The sequence below is a fragment of the Geotrypetes seraphini genome, chromosome 11 (assembly GCF_902459505.1).
Source record: "Geotrypetes seraphini chromosome 11, aGeoSer1.1, whole genome shotgun sequence".
NCBI classification, from domain to species: Eukaryota; Metazoa; Chordata; class Amphibia; order Gymnophiona; family Dermophiidae; genus Geotrypetes; species Geotrypetes seraphini.
In genome coordinates, this window is record NC_047094.1 from 28250847 (window position 1) to 28273465 (window position 22619).

Here is a 22619-nt window from a genome sequence, read left to right on the forward strand (position 1 = left end):
CTGCTGGCAGGGAGTGGGCATCCCTATTGCCGGCTAACAGAGAAAGGTATAGGGGCGTTTGGGGTGAGGGTGGCGGTAGGGGGATCTTGGGGGTGTTCGAGGGATGATGGGGCCAGCGGCAGGAGGGAGTGGGCATCCATCCTGCCTGGTGATGTCTTTGGGGGGGGGGGGGGCAGGAGTTAATTGGGTACTTCTCCTGCCGCAGACATTCGGGGGGGAGGGGCTTCGGGGATTCTGGCAGAAGGGAGATGGGTTCCCTGCCACAGCCGCTAAACTGATCGCTACAGGGAGATTCCCTTGTGGCGATCAGCTCAGTAGCAATGTGATTCTCTATCCGGCGCCTGTGACAGGGATGCCAGTTAGAGAATTGGCAGGGTTAGGTGTCTGTCAGGACAGACACGATTCTTACCCATGTGACTCAAAAGCCACTTAGGCAGCTGCTAAGACTGGGCGCCCTATACAGAATCCAGCCCCAAATGTCTAGTTATGTCTATATCATGTTTCCATTAGTGACCCTCCAGGTCACACAAGTATATGGCAGTACTAAATAACCAAAACTTGACAGCACCTCTACTGGAGATGAAATACATTAGAATCTTGTTCTGCTGCTATTCATGTACTTCTAATGCAGGGGTAGGGAACTCTGGTCCTCGAGAGCCGTATTCCAGTCCGGTTTTCAGGATTTCCCCAATGAAAATGCATGAGATCTATTTGCATGCACTGCTTTCAATGCATATTCATTGGGGAAATCCTGAAAACCCGACTGGAATACAGCTCTCGAGGACCGGAGTTCCCTACCCCTGTTCTAAAGTCTAAAATAACTTGCTTTCTTTGGATCAGACTGTTTTCATACAAACTGCTGGATCTTTTTTTTTTTTTTTTTCTTTTGTATCCAGTTTACAAAATTTGGGCAGTGGAGTACAGCATCATTTGAAAATCCTGACCAGCAGATGAAATTTTTTAAACTTATGGGTGGATTGAAGAAGTCCAGTCTACCAGCATCCCTGTCACCAGTGGAAAAGAAGGCGAACATGGCTTTAGACAAGACGGGGGAGCAGAAGTTAGAGCGGAACCTGCAAACGGAGTTTGACAAAGCCCAGAACCTGAAGCAGCAGAGAGGAGCAGGTCTTGGCTTCCAGCCTAAAACAAATCAAATATTCTACATAGACAAAACTATGTCTAGGTCTATAAAATTTGATTAAGCTTAGTGCCTGTAAAAAGTTCCTGGAAAAGAGTCTGCTCATGTTCAGACTTTGAAGACTGCTTTTCTGAATGTTTACGTAAGTTCCAAAATTACTTGTATTTATGGAACCTGTAACCAATTTTTTTCTTTTTGGTATTGGATAGATCTGTTTTTACATTTAAAATTTGTATAATTTATATGAATCCTCTTTATTACTTGTGAGCTGTATTTCAAACATGCAGTTAAAGAGGCTCTGAGCTAGATTAGTTTCATAAGAACATAAGAATTGCTGCTGCTGGGTCAGACCAGTGGTCCACAGCAGTTCGCTCACACGGCGGCCCCCAGGTCAAAGACCAGTGCTCTAAATGAGTCCAGCCTCACCTGTGTATGTCCCAGTTTAGCAGGAACTTGTCCAGCTTAGTCTTGAAACCCTGGAGGGTGTTTTCAAGAGCGGAGTTCCACAGGGGTCGGTGCTGGGACCGCTCCTGTTCAATATATTTATTAACGACCTGGAGGCGGGAACAAAATGTGAGGTTATTAAATTTGCGGATGACACTAAATTATACAGCAGGGTCATAACCATGGAGGACTGCGAAGACCTCCAAAAAGATCTGACAACGCTGGAAGAGTGGGCCAAAAAGTGGCAAATGAGCTTCAACATAGGGAAATGCAAGGTCATGCATATTGGGAAAAAGAACCCGATGTTCACTTACAAGATGGGGGGATCACCGCTAGGGGTGAGCAACCTTGAAAGAGACCTGGGAGTGATGGTGGACACAACATTGAAGGCGTCGGCGCAGTGCGCCACAGCCTCAAGGAAAGCAAACAAAATGTTGGGTATCATTAAGAAAGGTATCACAACCAGGACGAAGGAAGTCATCCTGCCACTGTATCGTGCAATGGTGCGCCCGCACCTGGAGTACTGTGTCCAGTACTGGTCGCCGTACCTCAAGAAAGACATGGCGGTACTTGAGAGAGTCCAGAGAAGAGCAACTAAGCTAATAAAAGGTATGGGGGACCTCTCATATACTGACAGACTGAAAAAGCTTTTCTCCCTGGAAAAGCAACGACTCAGGGGAGACATGATAGAAACCTTCAAGATCATGAAGGGCATAGAAAAAGTGGATAGGGACAGATTTTTCAAACTAAGGGGAACCACAGGTACAAGGGGGCACTCGGAGAAATTGAAAGGGGAAAGGTTTAGAACAAACGCCAGAAAGTTCTTTTTCACCCAGAGGGTGGTGGATACATGGAACGCGCTGCCGGAGGATGTGATAGGCAGAAGTACGCTACAGGGCTTCAAAGAAGGTCTGGACAGGTACCTAGAGGACAAAGGGATTGAGGGGTACAGATAGGAGTAGAGGTAAGGTTATAGGGACAGGATTAGAGGTAAATTACAAAATTAGTCAGAGTCCACTGGGCCTGATGGGCTGCCGCGGGAGCGGACCGCTGGGCAGGATGGACCTCTGGTCTGCCCCAGCAGAGGCAACTTCTTATGTTCTTAAAAGATTCCGGAAGAGCGTTCCAGCTCGCCACCACTCTCTGGGTGAAGAAGAACTTCCTTACGTTTGTACGGAATCTATCCCCTTTCAACTTTAGAGAGTGCCTTCTCATTCTCCCTATCTTGGAGAGGGTGAACAGTCTGTCTTTATCTACTAAGTCTATTCCCTTCAGTATTTTGAATGTTTCGATCATGTCTCCTCTTTTCAAGGGAGAAGAGGCCCAGTTTCTCCAATCTCTCACTGTACGGCAACTCCTCTAAAATCATTTAAAATCAGCTTCTTCAAGAACTTTCCTTCTCCCCACTCTGGTCTGAAGCCTGCTGCCCCTCACCTTTTAAAATCTAAAGGGATCGCTGTCATGCTAGTGATTCTCTAGCAAAGCCTCAGCGCTTTTCCTATGCCATGGTCTGCTCAAGTACAAACAGGAAGTTGCATCAGGGGGCAGACCATGGCAGAGGAACAGTGTTGGAAAATTACTACCATACCAGTGACCCCCCTTTACATTTTAAAAGATGTGAGGGCATGGGCTTTGGACTGAGGCAGGGTGAAGGGAAGGACATCTCGGCCCATGGGGGCCCTGTTCCCCCCCCCCTCCCAACACCAGCCCTGGTCAAGATGGCTGCCGAGACCTTTAGCGACAGCCATTTTTGAGCTTGGAGCTGGCATAAGCAAGAGCAATTCATAGAGAGGGAGGAACATTCCTTCCTGTTCAGTGAGGCAGGGAGAGATGGATAGACAGTTCTTTTGGGGAGAGGGGGACAGACACAATCCAAAGTTTCAGTTTCAGCTAAAAATGCACCAGCATTTTTGGCTGAAATTTAAACGAGGCTGACTATGGATTTTGGGCCAGTTTTGATGCTGAACCTGTAATTCAGTTGGCCTCTAGTGTTCACTTCACTCCTGAAAATGTAAAGTCTGATAGCCCCCAAGAGTTTGGGATAGAGATGCTTGTGAGTTAGTCTCTTTGGTGCAATCCAGTGCTGTTCATGCAATTTGACTTAGCGTTTCAGAGCTCCAACGCCACAGCAGCAGGGATTCTTCTGTTTTGCTGCCGTTAACTCATTAACATTACTGAATGAGTTTTATTGCTTGAGAGAAAGTAAACAGTTTTTAATGTCCTATATAAAAAAAAATAGAATTCACTAAAATATCTTCTTGAAATTTATCTTCATGACACAAAAATACTAATATTCAGAGAAATTTAATACCCTCATAGAGCCTTTAATTGGCTTAAAAATAAACATCTACAATTTATAATCATTTGTTTGAATGTTAAGAGCATGTGACCCTCACATAATGAAGTGTTAAGGTCAATCGAGATTGGACTCGTCAGCCATTTCAATTCTCAAGTCAAGCGTGGGTCATTGAGAGGTATTGGAAATGCCTTCTATAAACTGTTTATTCAAACTCACAATCCTAAAATTAACTCAGCTACATTCCAAGGGCTTGCCAGCACAGTCATCAAAACAAAACAATGTTTAACGTTCAAGTCAGTGAACTGGGTCTTGTTTTGCAAACTACAGGCAAATTCATAAAAAAATAAATAAATTAAAAAAAATCAATGGCACTTCAGACCAGTGAAACAGACTCCTATACACATTTTTAGAGAACAGAATGTGAAAAATGTACAAGAGTATGAAAATTTGGGCATGGCACTGATCTGACAGCTTTGAATAAATAGCCGATTAAGCCTACGAGAGTCTGATCTTGGATCCTATTTTGTTGTTTGACCATCACCCTAATTGACCTTGGACTCATCTCTTCACAAGACTTTTTTGTTTCTTCATTACTTTCACATTTACTAATATGGATGGTTACGTTTCACTGTCATTATCATACTTGATGTCTCTACATATGGAGAGTAAACTATACTAAACCTTAAGTTTATATACCGCATCCTTTCCATAAAGATAGAGCTCGGCACGGTTTACAGGTACTTTAATAAATGAGGGAAGCAAATAATAAGAATTAGTGATTATAAAGGGGATGATGAGCTTTACATTTTTCAGAAAAGCCAGGATTTCAGATGCTTTTGGAATAATTGGAAGGAGCCCAGATTCCACAGCAGAGCAGGAAGGTTATTCCTCAAACCTCAGTGATTTTGTAGAAAAGAGATTTCCCTGCATAGATGACGCCTTTTAATGAGGGGAAAGATAGTTTAAGTTTTTGGGTGGATCTGGTAATGTCAGGTCTTGGAGAATTCCAAGATAGTGGAATTAGGGGAGGAAGAATGCCATGTAGGATCTTGAATGTTAGGCAGGTACATTTAAAATGAACCCTAGAAATCACTGGAAGCCAGTGAAGTTTTGACAGAAGTGGGGAAACGTGATCAAATTTGCTTTTTGCAAAGATCAACCTAGCCACAGTGTTCTGGATCCGCTGAAGTCTTTGAAGACTTTTCTTGGTTAGACTTAGATAGATGGAATTACAATAGTCCAGTCTGGAAAGAATGATTGATTTTACAAAGACAGCAAAATGTTGTTGGCGGAAGCAGGATCTCACTTTCCTCAACATGTGAAGACTAAAAAAAACATTTTTTTACCAGAGAGTTGAGATGGGTAGGGTAGTTTTATAATAGGGTGCCATGGGTAGGCATCTACTCTACACACCAGTGTATGTGGTAGAGAATATACAGTACCTGAAATGTGGGGGCTATCACATATACTTGCTCCAGAGTTAGTATAAACAAAGTGTGTACATTGCACATCAACACACAGATAAGTGTATGACAGGGGCAAAGTTTACAGCTTTCTCATAAGTTGTCCCCCCCCCCCCTTCTCCAAAGAACTGAAAACAGACAGGCCTTTCTAGCTCAAACTTTTTATAGGGGTATACACTTTCAGGGGTAAAGTGGACACTAGAGGCCAACTGAATTATACCGTAGGTTCAACATCAAAACTGGCATCATTTAAATTTCAGCTAAAAAAAAGGCTGGTGCATTTTTAGCTGAACCTGAAGACTGTCTGTCGTCTCCCCAATAGAGCTGTCTGTCCATCTCTCCCTGAACAGGAAGTGCTGTTCCTCCCTCTCTGATTTGCCTATGCCAGCTCCAAGCTCAAAATGGCTGTCACTAAAGATTGCGGAAGTAATTTTGATAGTAGGGGCAGGAGCAACTAGGAATTGCTCCTACTCCATTTAAACCAAGGTTTAAGGTAAATCTTTTGTCTGGCAGAGGCAGTGGGTGCTGTTCAGTGGCAGGTCAAGGTCAGTTTCCATTTTGGTTTTGGCCGAAACAAAAAAACCTGGTTGCAGTCAGCCTTTGGTTGCCACCTTAAAAATAGGGAAGGGGTCTTGTATTAAGGCTATCTAGAATGTCATGCTTTCCATTTATTTTCTTAGGGATAGTGAGCATTATTAAATACTAGTCTTATAGCCCGTTACATTAACAGGTGCTAGAATATATGTGTGTGTGTCTGTCTTTATTTCTATCTCTCTCTCTCGCTCCTTAGCCTGCTTCTGTATTTCTGTCTTTCTTTTTCCTCGGCTGTCCACCACCACCCCTTGCCTGCTCCCCCTGTCCATTCTCCCTTCCTTTTACCTCCCCTGTGCCCACCACCACCCCTTCACTGCTCCCCTTATTTACCAAGCCTGAAACATCTGTATCCTGCTACCTGTCAACTTTTTTTTCTCTCTCTCTCTCTCTCTCATATATATATATATATAGACATGCAGTTCTTGCCCATTTTTCATTTGCAGGCTTGGCTTTTCCCTGTCCATCATTATACCCCCTTCCCTTGCAAAATCTTATTTTGCAGAGCCAATAGACAGTCCTACCTTCCAGGGTCACTTCTTTGCCGGCTTTCTTCAGGCCTGACCAGTTTGAGAGCCAACGAAGTGGCTGCTGCTGGCGGGCTGGCATGTGCTCGTGGGCTCACCGTCTCGCGCAGAGGGCAAGGGTGTATGTGCTCGTTGGTTCTCACTGTTGCGCAGGTGCACGCTGGCAGGCCGGCGCACAGCCGACCGCTTGTTCATTCGGACGGAACGCTGTGACTGATTGTGGTTGTGTGTGAGGAGGAGCAGGGAGGAGACGGAGAAACTGCATTGCCGCCTGGGACCGGGACTGCCAGTGCCTGTTTTTCTGTCTGGGTTGGATCTACGCGATCGGGATTTAATCTTATACCAGGGAGGCGAAAACTCAGGAAACACGTCCGCACAGCCCGCGACTGCCGGGGCCTTGGTGCGGCGGGGAAGGGGGGGGGGGTCTTGCCTGCCATTCCTATTTAAAACGGCCTGCTGAAGTTCGCGGCCGGCTGTAGCGAACCTCGCAGGCCGCTGTTCACCTCAGTAGCATGTTCCCTCTGATGCGATCGCGTCAGAGGGAACGTGCTACCATGTGGAGAGCGGCCTGCGAGGTTCGCTACAGCCGGCCGCGAACCTCAGCAGGCCGTTTTAAATAGGAATGGCAGCGGTGACTGAAGGGAGGGGAAGAACAGGAGCGGTAGTCCTGTCTTTTATGTACTCTAGAGTTGAAGGACCACCAGGCCAATCGGGTTTTCAGGATAGCCCTATTGAATATGCATGGAGCAGATCTGCATGTCTGACACCTCCATTATATGCAGATCTCTTTCATGCATATTCATTAGGGCTAGCCTGAAAACCCGACTGGCCTGGTGGTGCCTCCAGCTCTAGAGTACATAAAAGACAGGACTGATTTTCTTTGGTGGTTAAAACAAAAAAGGGAGAGAGTCCTTTTTAAAGCACAACTTATTTAGTCAAGGAAGTATAACAGATGTGAACACGCACTCTGGAGGCTTCATCACAAGGCATAAAAACTGCAAAGCTGAACAGTCAGAAGGTGAGCAGCGCTCTTGAGGAGAGGAAACTGCAGCTGATGTACCATAATTGCTTTAAAATAAAGGTTAAAGGTGGGTATGAAGCAGTGGCAGCAAATACACTACTATCCTAGGTCTGCTTGAAGCTTTGCCTTTAACTACAAGGGCAGCGTGCATTATAATCCAAGTGATGCAGAGGGATAAGGCAACCTATTAGAGGGAACGTGACCAGCAGGGTATATGACCAATAAAATGCTAATTTGATAAGTAGTGCATTGCATGGTGTAGAATGGGTTCAAGGGGATCAATTTTTTTACTCATTACAGTACAAAAATTAGGGGACACTCAAGTGACAGGGAAATACTTTTAAAATAAATAGGAGGAAATATATTTTCAACTCGGAGAATAATTAAGCCCTGAAACCTGTTGCCAGAGGTTGTGATAAGAGCAGTTAACTTAGCAGGTTTTAAAAAAAAGGTTTGGACAAGTTCCTGGAGGAAAGGTCCATAGTCTGCTATTGAGACAGATGCCCTGGATCGGTAGCATGAAATGTTGCTACTAGTTGGGTTTTGGACAAGTTTTTGTGCCCTGGATTGCCTATTGTGAAGACAATACTGGGCGAGATGGACCATTGGTCTGACCCAGTAAGGCTGTTCTTATACCGTATTTCCCCCAAATAAGACAAACATTAATTTTTTGTCCAAAAAACACAGGACTTATTTTGGGGAGACGTCTTATTTTTTTTCATGTACAGCAATCATCTCTCCCTTCCTCTCTTCCACCCCAATTCTTCCTCTTTCTTTTCTACGAGCCCTCCATGTGAATCTTTCCTCCCTTCTCACCCATCCCCTTGTGAAGCATCTTCCTATCCCTCTCTCCCATCCATCCCCCTGTACAGCAGAACCCCACTTACCCACTATGAGACCAACATACCTCTGCTCTGAGGCCTCAAAAAACAGCAGTGAAGGGGTGCTTTGAGGCCTTCCCGCTGCCATATATGTGGCAGAGGGAAGGCCTCGATGGGGAAGGCCACGAAGCGGCCCGTTCAGAGCCCTGCCACCGCTGCTGCTTTAGGAAGCCTCAGAGCGGAGGTATGCCATGTCTCAGGGGGGTGGGGGGTCAGCACTAGTGTCAGGTATGGAGTCGGGGAGTGTTGGGAACATTCAGGGGGAGGGGCTTTGGGGGGTCGATCTTAACTAGGGCTTATTTTGGGGGTAGGGCTCATATTAGGAGCATCTTTAAAAATCATGCCAGAGCTTATTTTCAGGATAAGGCTTATTTTCAGGGAAACAGGGTAGTTAGGGCTTCACTTATAGCCAATACATTCATAACACATGCTGCATGTAATACTACTTCCTGTCATGCTCTATCAGCACTCCCTCTCCCCTGGCCTGCCTTGGATCTTCCACATTGGTTTTCTACATTCACAATACCTCACCTACACAAATGTGATTCAGCCAGAATAGGTGCCCAATACTGCCCACACTGCAAAAACACAAATTTTATTGCAACAGTATTTAGAAAAATGATTTGGTTTGAATTTCATCAGTTCTTCACCTCCCCTAGCTGGGCTGGGATACTGCAGAGCGCAGAGGCAGCGCTCATGGGCTCTGGGGTGAGAGGGAAGGATGACAGTTGCAACCTCCAGTTTCCTGTGGCAGCTCCAGACAGAATTTTCTAACTTTTGCTGTACAAATTATGGCAATTATGTAGCACATTTGCATAAACTTGCCTTAGTTTGCAATGCTTAACAAACAGCTGCTGTATTTCTGATTAAAGAATGACACGGTGACAAAATTCATCACCGTTCCCGTACCCGCGGGAAACCATCTTCATGTCATTCTTTAAGGAGAGAGGGAAGAATCAGAGTATGAATGACCACAACCACTGACCCTCAAGCTTTGCTTTGAAGAATGCTGGGGTAGCAGGACTGAGGTTGAAAGACACTAGAAAATGACATGGGATTATTTCCTGCGGTTATCCGCGGGGACGGAAACGGTGATGAATTTTGTCACTGTGTCATTCTCTATTTCTGATCTCACTGCTAGAGCTCACCATCCTGAACTGCTTGGCATCACAACTGATTCCCTGGTCCAAGAATAGCTTAAGCTCTGCCCACTGGTCATGTCACTGGGGTCGCTGAGAGCATTTAAGGCTGGGGTTAAAGCCGAAGGGAATCAGTCCCAGACCTTGCTTGCATGAATTTGGAAGCCCAAAGGAACCAGAGGAAACTAGTAGGTCATTGTTAAAAGGGAGGGGGGGGGGGGGAGAGGTATTTTTGCATTCTGAAGGGCAAAGTCCTTTTAAGGTGTGTTTCACAAGAGTAGCAGACTATTTGTGATTTATGGCTTCAGCTTCTTGTCAGCAGTCAGGCTTCAAACTTGAAGACCTGCCAAAATACAGTGTATTGTAGGTACTGTGAGAACCAACATCACAATGAACATGTCAAAAAGCAGAGGATAAAACAGAGAACAATTTCAAGTCTCCAGGAATGATCTCTCTACTAAAGAAGAAATAGGCAGCAAAGCCTTTGTTGAGATGGTATTTCAGTACTCGGAGGAAAGCACCAGCAGGGCTATATCAGTGTATCAAGGACCAGCTGAGGTCTCATCAACACGGAGAGGGTGTTAGAAGCTGCGACACATTCATTTTACAACGCTAGTGGAAAAGATGTTCTGGCGTCATAGGGTTCCCCAGCTAAAAATTATCCCCCTCTTTTACTAAGGCGTGCTAGCTGATTTGGTGTGCGCTAAACGCGAACGCATCCACGGAATATAATGGATGCGTTAGCATTTAGCGTCTGCTAAATCGGCTAGCGCACCTTAGTAAAAGGACCCCTATGCTTCTTATCTTTCAAGTCCATGGGAAGGTGGGCGATTTGCTCGTGGTTACGCAACGGTGGAGGTACCCTGCCAACCTAAGTCTTCAGCTCTCTATGATCGAAACATTCAAGATAATGAAGGGAATAGACTTAGTAGATAAAGACAGGTTGTTCACCCTCTCAAAGGCAGAGAGAACAAGAGGGCATTCTCTAAAGTTAAAAGGGGATAGATTTTGTACAAACGTAAGGAAGTTCTTCTTCACCCAGAGAGTGGTATAAAATTGGAATGCTCTTTCGGAGGCTGTTATAAGGGAAAACACCCTCCAGGGACTCAAGACAAAGTAGATAAAGACAGGTTGTTTACCCTCTCCAAGGCAGAGAGAACAAGAGGGCACTCTCTAAAGTTAAAAGGGGATAGATTCCGTACAAACGTAAGGAAGTTCTTCTTCACCCAGAGAGTGGTATAAAATTGGAATGCTCTTTCGGAGGCTGTTATAAGGGAAAACACCCTCCAGGGACTCAAGACAAAGTAGATAAAGACAGGTTGTTTACCCTCTCCAAGGCAGAGAGAACAAGAGGGCACTCTCTAAAGTTAAAAGGGGATAGATTCCGTACAAACGTAATGAAGTTCTTCTTCACCCAGAGAGTGGTAGAAAACTGGAACGCTCTTCCGGAGTTTGTTATAGGGGAAAACACCCTCCAGGGATTCAAGACAAAGTTGGACAAGTTCCTGCTGAACCAGCACGTACACAGGTAGGGCTGGTCTCAGTTAGGGCTGCTGGGCATGATGGACCACTGGTCTGACCCAGCAGCGGCAATTCTTATGTTCTTATTCTTTCCATATTAGGAGGCCAGAAAGATTGAACTAAAAAGAGAGACAGCCACCACTAGTCTCTCTGACTCAGAAAAAATCACTTTCAAGCTACTACTGTCTTATTGGGACACATTTCCAATAAAAAATGCAAAATGTTTCAAATATATATTTTACTTGCCTCCAAGGATTTAAGAATTCTTGCATAAAGATCTACAGTATTTTAATAATGATGGGAAAACATTGCTGAAAAACTTCCTTCATTTATAGTGCATTTTCTACTCAGATATCTGCAGTCAGTTTACCTAAGACACCTACAAATACTGTCCCTCGAGGAACGTTTATTTCAAAAGCATAACTTTTGACTCAGAACAGTTACTTCTTTTATGAAATCTGCCGAGTGAAAAAACATTGGTCTTGAAAATGTAACCGAAGTCCAGAAGAAATGAACTAATATTCAAGCAAGAAAATGTATACAACATCCAAAAATGTCTCCCCAAGGCAAAATTAAAAATGGTGCTTTTTAGGAGCAATTCTTAAAGAGTTCTGGCTTACAATTTTCTATTCAGTCTACAGCACTGGATGTATCACACAAGGTCAATTCTGGAGGTTTATGAAAACCAAGAAAAATGCAAACCTTTATGCTATCACTGTGTTTTAACACTTGACCTCAAACTGAAGAGATGTTTTTATGTCCAGATGGGAATTATGAAGAAAAACACAACCGAATCATTTCAAAACTGGCGAGCAGAAAAGCAGTTCTTGCACAGTCGAAAGCTACAGCCAGCAAAGGGACCAACGTCAGCCGATCTGGGCGGAGCACAGGATTCTGCCACTTGGCTAAGTTTTGCTTTTCTCCAAGCAAAGGACAATGGGGGGGAAAAAAAAGAGCCCAAAGCTTTAGGTTCTAGATTGCAATGGGAGTCTCAGTGCCAGCTCAGAAAAATGCCTCATTTCAAACTGGCTACTCTGTTTCTTGATGTACTCCAATGTTTTCACCTAGAATGGAAATGAAAATGCAAAGTTATATTGGCATATCGAAGTGTAATTAAAAACACAAAATGCAAATTACTATGGGGCAATATTAAAGCTGCAGCATTCCAATGAATTAGACCCCCCTATCCAGGTACTGTCACTGAATATATAGGACTGGGACAGCCACTGAGATTTTACTCAAGTACCTGGACAGCTACTCAACCTTTTGCTGTTCTAAGTTAACCAAGTACCACCACTGAATATAAATGGTGTCCAGACCACCACAGCACTAACTGGAAAGCACTGCAGCAGAACAGATATCCAGAAGTACTCTCCAGTTAATTGTTGCCAAATACGTGCTTCCAGTTTGGTCAGTGTAGTTTAATAGAAACATGATGGCAAAAGGCCAGATGGCCCATCCGCAGCATCCACTGTCTCCTCCTTTCCCTATTGGCTAAGACTCTTTACACCTGCATCGTGATGTCATAGAACTTTATGGTTATAGAAACATGATGGCAGATAAAAGCCAAATGGCCCATCTAGTCTGCTCATCCACAGTAACCATTATCTCTTCCTCTCTCTAAGAGATCCCATGTGACTATCCCAGGCTTTCTTGAAATCAGACACAGTCTCTATCTCCACCACCTCTACCCAATTAAACCATGATGAATATTGATCCTTATGTGTTTGCTGCAAAAAAAAATAAGAAATGGTTTTGAAGTTAATGAAGCAGTCTGTTACTGACTGTAGACAAAAAGTGTGGACAAATAAAGGAAGCCTGTCATTCTGGATACTTCCCCTCACAAGGCGGCCATTTTAATTTTACAGGGGTCTACTTGTAAACGGGCACGGGACTTAGTTCCTCCCTTTCAACTGCCTGTGATTATTTATACGATTTAATATCTCAATCTATATTTTGCATCTTTCATACAATCTGTAGTGTGTGGATTTTGGCACTTCTAAGAATCTGGTTGCAAGGAATTTTATTTATTTATTTATTTTTAAAAAATTTCTATACCGTTTTTATTCAAAACGGTTCAAAAGGGGTTACATACATAAAATGTTAAAAGTCTATACAACATAAGAAGTGATTTTCAACCTGGTACTTCAGACTCCATCTCCCTAACAGGCTGGTTTTCAGGGTGCCTAAATAAACAAACCTTAGACCCAACATATACAACTATACCTCCCGAACACTGACCATATTCTGGAAACTAGACCTGTTGTAGGTGGTCTAGAAACATGTTGAAAACCACTGAAACATCAAGACAGTCTCAGGTCTGATCACAAGAATCCGTTCACCTATAGCGGTTTCTTGGAATCTCTCAAAATATTAAGGAGCTAGCCGTATACCTTTCTTATGCTTTAATCAACAACAACAGTGGAAAGGGTACTTATGGTCAGAACCTTTTGATGCTGGCAAAATGAATTCCAGTTTGGGCAGTCTAGAGAGGCCATATGGTCTTTATTTGCCTTCATTTTGCTATGTTTCAGTATAGTAATGACAATATTGCCTCCACCATTTTATAAAGAAAGCTATCACTTGTTTTTATTTGATGTTAACTTCCTGAAGCAGTGCATCAAGCTCATTAAATAACATTGAATATATAGAGGCATGCCAAACATAATACATCATCTCCACCCAACTACCGTATTTTCACTCATATACCGCGCACCCGTGTAAAACGCGCACACGGGTTTAGCGCGTGGGAAACTATAATTTATGTAAAGAAATTTTTATATACCATGCACACCCGTATACCGCGCATGCCGCCCCGACTCTCCCGTCGCCGCCCGACTCTCCTCTGGCCGCTCCGACTCTCCTCTCCCCCTTGAAGTCCTGTCCCCCCTTGAAGTCCTGTCCCCACCCTGAAAGCCTGATGCCCCCCCCGACGTCTGATTCACCCCCCCCCGCAGGACCGCTCGCACCCCCACCCCAAAGGACCACTTGCACACGCACTCACACAGCCTCCCCACCCCCCCCATCAAGGAGAAGCTGCCTATCGTCCTGCTGCTTCCTCTGCCGGCTGTCCCGCCCCTTCTCTGAGCCCTGCGTCTGCGCTGCTTCCTCTTCCGGCGATCCTGCCCTTTCTCTGACGTCAGAGAAAGGGCGGGACCGCCGGAAGAGGAAGCAATGCAGACGCAGGGCTCAGAGAAGGGGCGGGACCGCCGGCAGAGGAAGCAGCAGGACAACGGTAGGCAGCTTCTCCATGATGGGGGGGGAGGGTGGGGAGGCTGTGGGGGTGCGAGCGGTCCTTCGGGGTAGGGGTGCAAGTGCGAGCGGTCCTGCGGGGGGATGAATCGGATGTCGGGGGGGGGGGGGAACTATGTAAAAAAAATGTGTACAACGCGCTCACGAATATAACGCGCATGGTTATACTCGGTTTGTAAAATCGTGTATAACGCGCGCGTTATATGCGTGAAAATACGGTACTCTGTCTGATGCTAAAAACCCACAAAGGATCTCGGTATAACAAGGTCTGAGTAAATGTGGGCCAGTGCTGTCCACACTCTGCCTCCCTTACCATGGTCTTCGTGTCAGCAAAGCCGTGCTTCTGGGCCAGATTCCACAGGTTAACGGCAAGCTGATTCAGTTTATTGTTCCGCAGATCACCGTGAGCTAAAATGCTATGAAAGAGCGACAGTGCTAGCTGGCTCTGACGCTTCAAAGTCTGCAATAGAAAACAAAAGAATCTATAAGACTTCAACATTTATGACAGACTAAGTTAAGGAAATTTGTATTTTGTCATATTTCTCCATAAGTGAGGTTAGTATAGAGCAGTGGTCTCAAACTCAAACCCTTTGCAGGGCCACATTTTAGATTTGTAGGTACTTGGAGAGCCTCAGAAAAAATAGTTAATGTCTTAGTAAAGAAATGACAATTTTGCATGAGGTAAAACTCTTTATAGTTTATACATTTTTCCTTTTGGCTAAGTCTTAATAATAATATTGTCATTTATAGCTAAAGAGACATATGATCAAGAAACTGTTTTATTTTACTTTTGTGATTATGATAAACATACCGAGGGCCTCAAAATAGTACCTGGCGGGCTGCATATGGTCCCCGGGCCGCAGGTTTGAGACCACTGGTATAGAGGGTTTAAATAATGAGGCTACACACACATTGCTAGATTGATCGTTTGGGAAATGCAGGACGAAAGGGCTACATATAAACGAAGGAAGCTTTTCTTATCTATTTGGGACTCATATTTACAGTCCTTGCCTCCAAAGGCCCGTAGCCAAATGATGAATACACTAAGGGACATGGCCCTTTAGGGGTGCCAGGATCTCTTTTCTGCTACTTGGATCTCTTGCTCTTTTATAGGGGTGTTCCCCTTTTGTTTCTTTCTATTCTTGTTCGGAACCCCCAAGTTGTGGGTTTGGAACAGTATTTTGACCTCCTTGGGTTTGTCTAGATATGTGGCTTTGCTTGCACTTTGGGACTCAGGTTTTGCTGTAGTTGGGTGGGTTGGAGGGTGGGAATGCTAATTTGGACAGATTTTGGCTCATAGACAATTCTTTGAGGATATATCTTTTCTGCATTTAACTTTGGCTGTTTATATGTCGCTGTTTCTTTTGCTTCATTATGGTGATTTCACATTCATGCTCTCCATTGTTCTTTGATGCCTTTTCCTTAACAACCAGTTTTATTCTATAAAGGGGTGGGGAATTCGGGGTTGATGTTTGGTCCATAGTAGACAGGATGTATATGCTATTCTGTTCTGTTGATAGTAATAGTTGTACTTGGTTCTCAAAGGCAGAAACAAAGAATCCAACAGAACTGCAGTAAAATATCGAGTCGAATGACAAAGGCAAAAACTGCAGTGGAGATGTACAAGATTCCAAGTCTTTAATGAACAATCATAAAAAAATAAATATAAATATAGTCATAAAACAGTTTATATCCAAAAGGATTGATGAATAAGCTATTCTGTTCTGTTGATAGTAATGGTTGTACTTGGCTCTCATGCATTTGCTATGTATGTCTTTGTCTATCAATAAAAACAGATTTAACATAAATAATTAGGCTACGTTTCACAGTTTTTTCTTTGATTAGATCCCATTTTGGCAAGTCCTAATAAACAAACATAAACATGTGTTTCTTGTTACATATGTTAATATGTTAGAGCTTCTTCATAACTGGACATGTGTTGTTCCGAGAAATTGCATTTTTAGAAAATTTCCAATTTTTTTCTTGCCTTTGCTTTAATATATTTTTAGATGTATTTAAACTATTAATAAAAAATGTATTTTGTCAGTCAAAGCCCAATGAAGAGTTGCCGAGGGTGCAGTCAAAGCTAGCTGATAACTGGGGTTAAATGTTTATACATATTAATGTAATATAATGTAATTTATTTCTTACATACCGCTAAACTCCGTTAGGATTCTAAGCGGTTTACAGAAAAAATAGACAATAGGGTGCATTAAAATTATAAGTAAAATAGGTACTTAGATATTCCCTTACTATCCCGAAGGCTCACAATCTAACTAAAGTACCTAGAAAAATGACAATTAGTAGAGTAATGAAAAAATAAAATAGAGATAGATGAGAAAAAAAATAAGAAAATAAACATTCTAATAAGACTACAATGGTCTAAAGGACTTTGAAAGGTTGAAAAAGAGGGGAGATAGGAAATAGAAGCAGAAGGGAGAACCGTTGAAACTATAGAATTCTTGGGAAATTTAAATAATAAAGTAGGAAACAAAAATATTAGTTTGAACATTATTTGATGAGAGGTCCCTAAACAGTTTATTAGCAAAGTGAATTTGGAGACTCCTACCTCTGACTTTGGGAACAAGCGAGCAACAGGAAATGATGTTAGTTCGAGACACAATGCCATACTGGGACAGACAAGATCCATGGGTGTTTTATGGATGGGAGATTCAGAGATACTATTTTGTATTTTAAAGTAAGAGCCCAAGGTAATCTACATTCAGGTACAGTAGGTATTTCCCCATCTCTGGAGGGCTAACAATCTAAGTCTGTACTTGAGAACTGGGTTTCTCTGGTTGACATCCTGTTGCTCTAACCTCAAGACAACACCTTTGGACTCTACAACCCAGCATGGCATGACTTATGTTTTTTTTAATGTAACGCAGGGGGAAAGGTGTGGCTCACTGGTAGAGCTTCTGCCTCTGTACCCAGAGGTTATGAGATCAATTCCCAGTGCTGCTCCTTGTGACCCTGTGCAAGTCACTTAATCCTCCAGTGCCCACCGCTTTGAATGTCAAAGCCACAAAAAGGCAGTTTACAAGTCCTCGTTCCCTTTCCCTTCCCTCTACAACCTAGCATGGCATGACTTATGTTTTTATGTAAAATAGGCAGCCCCGTACCAGTTTTGGCCAGTATATTATCAGCAGTGAATGCAAATATCCTATTTTAGTGCCAGCGTGCACAGCCACATATTCTGGTTTCTTGCTCAAAGAGACAGGCATTGTGTTACCACATTCAGTATATCATTTCTTCCCCTATAAATTTTCATCCTAACTCTTACCTTCTAGAAACAAGAAAGAACATAAATACCATGCACCCAGCCTGAGTTCTTTTAGAGTTTCAGTGCTACCCTACTGAAAAAGGCCTAGATTGCATTCTTTTCTGGATATTTTCAGGAAGGTACTTTATGGGGTCAGAATCAACCTCTCCTCCTCCCTGTTCCTCTCTTTCAAGCCAATTGATGCAGTTTAATGGAAGTTATCGTATAATAAACTGAATCATTATTTGCAGCAGTTTTTTTTTTAGCCTGCACTGAAGACAGCTGGATCTATTTCCAGGATCAAACCTGTTGTAACAAAGTGCCAGAAGCTGACGGCCAAAGAAGGCAGCTGATCCGTACAGTGCAAAAACAAGTGTCTTCTACTGCACTGCTTGCCCCTAGCTAGTCGGGTTTTTGGGAGATCCACGCTGACTATACATAAAAGGAATCTGTATGCAATGGAAGCAGTTTATGCTAATCTATCTCATGCATATTCACTAGGAATATCCTAAAAACTTTACTGGCTAAGGGAAGGGCCAGAACAAGGGTATTCAACACTCTAGGTGAACTTTAGTCATCCAATGTTACCTCTAAACTGCGTAGCCACGGAACTTGCTTTACACCACAGCGCACCAGTTGCTGATTGCAGCTCACCATTAAGCTCCAGCTCTGCTTGGTGGATGTGCAGAGCCCTCCTATGTCCCAAGTTAGTGCCCTCTTCCTTCCTCCCTCCCTTGTGTACCAAGTTGATTCCCCCTCACCTCCTTCTGTGTCCCGAGTTCGTGCCCACCCCTCCCTACCTTCCAGCCTTTGTCCCAAAATTGTGTCCCTCCCATGTCCCAACGCGCTCCTTCCCTCCCCCTTCTCCCAGATCATATCTTCTCTCTCCCTTACTTACTCACTCCAGGGCCGCACTCATTTCCTTCAGGGCAGTCCAGCTAGGCTGCTCCTTCCTGCCTGCAGCGGCACTTGTTGCAGGTTCTTTCTTGCTTAGCTCATAGGTTACTCCTCCATTCCCACCTGTTACTCTTAGCTACTACGTTTTTTAGCCAGGTCCTTCAGCAGCCATTGTCATTATATCAGCCCTCTCTCTCCGCTAGTGAATTACTCCCCCCCCCCTATAAAAACTATGTAGAATGGTTCTACAGGAAAAACAGTACCAGAGCACTCTCAGAAACAATTCAAAACCACACCAATCATTTATTGTCTGGCCTTCACACAATGGGCCCCAACTGTTCCATTTAGATTAATCATTTCAGCTCCTTCCAGGTTTATGTGGACAGGTTATCACGCCTAGTAGCATCCAACATATTTTACGACAATTTCGTATAGATGAGGAAGACTATGCTAAGGAGGGTTGTACTTAAAGTGTGTCCTTATGCGCTGCTCTGCCACTGGAGAGGAGGAGAAGGCCGCGTCAGCTGACCAGGCAGGCAGCCTTGTGCGCCGCTCTGCCACCAGAGAGGCAGTCGCGTCCAGCGAGGGAGGGCAGTGGAATTGAGATAAGGTAATGAGGGCCGGGACTGGGCCCTGATGAATTAATAATAGATATGGGGGGCACCTGAATTAAAAATAGGTACGGAGGGAATTAGGTATGAGGGAAGGGAGCCGGGACCTGCCTGTCTGCGGGGGGGGGGGGGGCCTATCTGCCTGCCAGCCACTAAACCACCAGAGGGGGGGACTGGGTACAGAGCTTGGCAAAGAGTAGGGGGTTGGGTGCAGAGCAGGGAGAGTTTGGTTCATAATGTTTTTTTCTTGTTTTCCTCCTCTAAATCTAGGGTGCGTCTTATGGTCCGAAAAATACGGTATGTGCTTCTAAGAGGTGTCACTAATTTTATTGAGCTGAATAAGTACATCTATGAAACAATGTTAGTGCAACTAAAGAAGTTTGAGAGAAAGGTAACAAAAAAATCATAAAGGGATACACTTCCCTTATGAAGGGGGGGAGGGGGGAAGTGGGCTAAACAAGCTTGAAGAGAAGCTGACTGAAGGATATGATAGAAGTTTCTAAAATCATGACTGAGGTTAAATGGTTAAACAGGTATCAGTCGTTTAACCTGTCAAAACACAAAAACAAGAGGATACTACTCAAAACTAATGGAAAACAGATCAAATTCTTTTTTTCATGCAGAGTCCAATTAAGCTATGGAATCTGTTGCTGGAGGATATAGTAAAGGTGGCCACCACAGTGGGATTCAAAAGAGGTTTGGAGAAGCTTCTCGAGTAACCATTAAAAATATCAGCAGGGTACACTTCAGAGAGTCATTACTGATCCCTGGAAATTTACTAGGAGAAAGAGATCTGCTGGAGACTGAATGCTGGGCCATGGTTTTCCTTCTATGTTCTTGAGTCATACTCAGAAATTCTATGGCTGGTACCTATGAAAAGCTGACACTAATATTGTACTGGGATTCCAGGTGGAAAAAGACAATTGGTTTCTTTCTCCAATTGGGTATGAAAGGCTATAGATATATTAGTTTTGAAACCGTGATAGCAAAAGGCGGAGAAAGATACCGCCCACTTGTTTTCCCACTAAGTTTGCTCCTTTCCAAAGCTTTGGGAATGCAGAAGGCCTTCTTGCACTTGCTTGAGATATGTAGACATAGCAGGACCAACAAGCCAGCGAGATTGATGTCTAAAGATTGCAATTACCAGTGCCTTGTGGGCAAGATCATCAGCTAATTAAATACAAGTAGTATTGCCGTTATTTTTTTAATAGCTTCTTGTATCAAGATCCATCAGCTATTCAAAAATCTGAAGAATGCCATTCTATAAATCCATAAACCAAACAAAATTTTAAAAAATCCTCTTTTGAAAGTTTGTGTGTTTCTCCAAAACTCCTCTCCAGGCATGCTTCTGCCAATGCATAGAACACATGACCAGTACGGTAAATTAGCTACTTTTGCCTATTTGCTAGTCTGCAAGATCTCCTATGGCCTTGGGGTTAAAATTCCACACAGCTCAAGGTCATATGAAGATTCCATTCTGGGCTTCATTCTAGTTCCCAGTATCGGTAGGTGCTAGACATTCTTGTGTGCAGTTGGTTGAATGGCATGGAAAAGGAGATGGATGGAAAGCACCACCACCACATTTCCTGCTTGTCCAAAGAGATATAAAACTACCCAAGCAAGGAAGAATAGACAAGACTACAAGTATGTCTCGCTAAACATGTTGAGATTTTATTTGTTATTTTAGAGCCAACACGTTTAAGCTTTCTGATTGAAAGATGGCAGCCAAATTACTAGAGTAATCAAATCAGTTTGAAGCAGCTGCACAATCACTGCTGGCCGACTACGGTAATTACTCTATTTCATACTTCGCTTGAGTCCTCTATAAATTAAGCCAGCATTACATATGGTCAATGTTATACATTATTATTGAAGCACTGGAAGTAAATGAAAACTAGTTATCAACGTCAGTGTATCCAATTCTATGCATATATCTCATTTACAAATGTATGAGCCAAGCTAGGGATTAACCACATCAACAGTTTGCACGCATCAACTGCTGGAAACAGTCCATACCTACTTGTCCGGAGAGCTGTGCTTCAGCATCACAGTTCAATAATGTATAGATTTATAAATTTAATAAATAATTAGGTATGCCATTGGCAAAATTCTACAGTACAGAAAGAAAAAGGGGATGAAACTCAATATACCACCTTTCTGTGGCTACAATCAAAGCAGTCCCCGAGTTACAGACTCCCGATTTAAGTATGACTCATACTTAAGAACACAGTTGCAGCTTCATTTGATTTCACTGAGCAGTATTTCCAGTGGCATAGACTCCTACACTTCTCCTGCAGCAGATTCAGGAATGATGCATGGCCACATAAAGAACAGTGTGTGATTATGCATGCTGTACCTTAGAGGGAACACTGGGACAATTGACCCTTTTATCAGCTGGGAGTGGAGGTAAGCAGCAAGTTCTGGGTTACATAGAAATCCGACTTAAGAACAGCTTTAAAACCATAACTCGTTCTTAACCCAGGGACTGCCTGTATAGGAATAATCAAGCCATTGTGACATCACCGATGACGTTGGCTCTTAGGCATTGGTGGAATGAGGCATTATGACATCACAATACGAGCTCTAGAATGTTGCTACTTAAGAACGCAGTTGTGGTTTCATTTGATTTCACTGAGCAGTCTTTCCAGTGGCATAGACGCCTACACAGATTCAGGAATGATGCATGGCCACATTAAGAACAGTGTGTGGTTGTGCATGCTGTACCTTAGAGGGAACACTGGAAGGGACAGTTGGCCCTTTTGTCAGCTGGGAGCGGAGGTAAGCAGCGAGAATCTTAAAATGTACAAGTTCAGAGTTACGTACAAATCCAACTTAAAAAACGTAACCCAGGGACTGCCTGTATACAAGACAGGTACTTAATTTTGTACCTGGGGCAATGGAGGGTTAAGTGATTTGCCCAGAGTCACAAGGAGCTGCAGTGGGAATCAAACCCAGGTCACTGCACTAACCACTAAGCTACTCTTCCACTCCCTGAAGAATCCCCCTTATTGTAATTCTGGATATTGTGGCATTTCTAATATCTTGAATGCGTCATCTGCCGACTCCTTTGTAAGGCTAAACCATATGATCACATTTCTCCATTGTTGATTCCATTACACTGGCCACCAGTACAATTTTGATGTTCCTTTAAGATACTATATTTGACTTTCAGAGCTTTACACTATGGACAATCCCCTTATTTAGCTGCAATTACATTGCCATAAACTCTGTTGCGTTCTTTATGCTCTTTAGATTCTAACCGATTATTTATTTATTCGATTTTCTATACCGTTCTCCTAAAAGAGCTCAAAACGGTTTACATGAATTTATTCAGGTGCTCAAGCATTTTTCCCTGTCTGTCCCAGCGGGCTCATAATCTATCTAGTGTACCTAAATTTGATCATGAAACTACACGTAAATCTGCTTATTTTTTTCCTTTCATCATTCTTTTGGAATAATTTATCTCCATATATACATTTTAAACTTTCTTTCCCTAAATTTAAGTCTTTTGAAAACTTTCTTTTTTCAAAAGGCTTTTGACATTTCCTTAGGGTAATTCTTTTGATTTGGGTA

General features: G+C 43.3%; 2 protein-coding genes across 7 annotated transcripts in view; one reads left to right on the forward strand and one right to left on the reverse strand.

Moving 5' to 3' along the window:
* Positions 1–22619, forward strand: part of KNOP1 (lysine rich nucleolar protein 1) — a 69532-nt gene that overhangs the window by 28832 nt on the left and 18081 nt on the right. For 2 of the 3 annotated variants that reach the window (XM_033962942.1, XM_033962943.1), the window contains exon 3: positions 897–1380. The exons of the other annotated variant lie outside the window; for it this stretch is intronic. In XM_033962942.1, the coding sequence (XP_033818833.1) occupies positions 897–1202 (306 nt within the window). In that variant the 3' untranslated portion in view covers positions 1203–1380. Of the gene's footprint in view, positions 1–896; positions 1381–22619 lie in introns of those variants that run through there. 3 annotated transcript variants of the gene reach the window in all.
* VPS35L (VPS35 endosomal protein sorting factor like) overlaps positions 11246–22619 on the reverse strand; it is a 153196-nt gene continuing 141822 nt past the window's right edge. For all 4 annotated transcript variants that reach the window (XM_033962939.1, XM_033962941.1, XM_033962940.1 and 1 more), the window contains 2 exons: positions 14590–14736; positions 11246–12088 (listed from right to left, as the gene is read on the reverse strand). In XM_033962939.1, the coding sequence (XP_033818830.1) occupies positions 11990–12088; positions 14590–14736 (246 nt within the window). In that variant the 3' untranslated portion in view covers positions 11246–11989. The remainder of the gene's footprint in view (positions 12089–14589; positions 14737–22619) is intronic.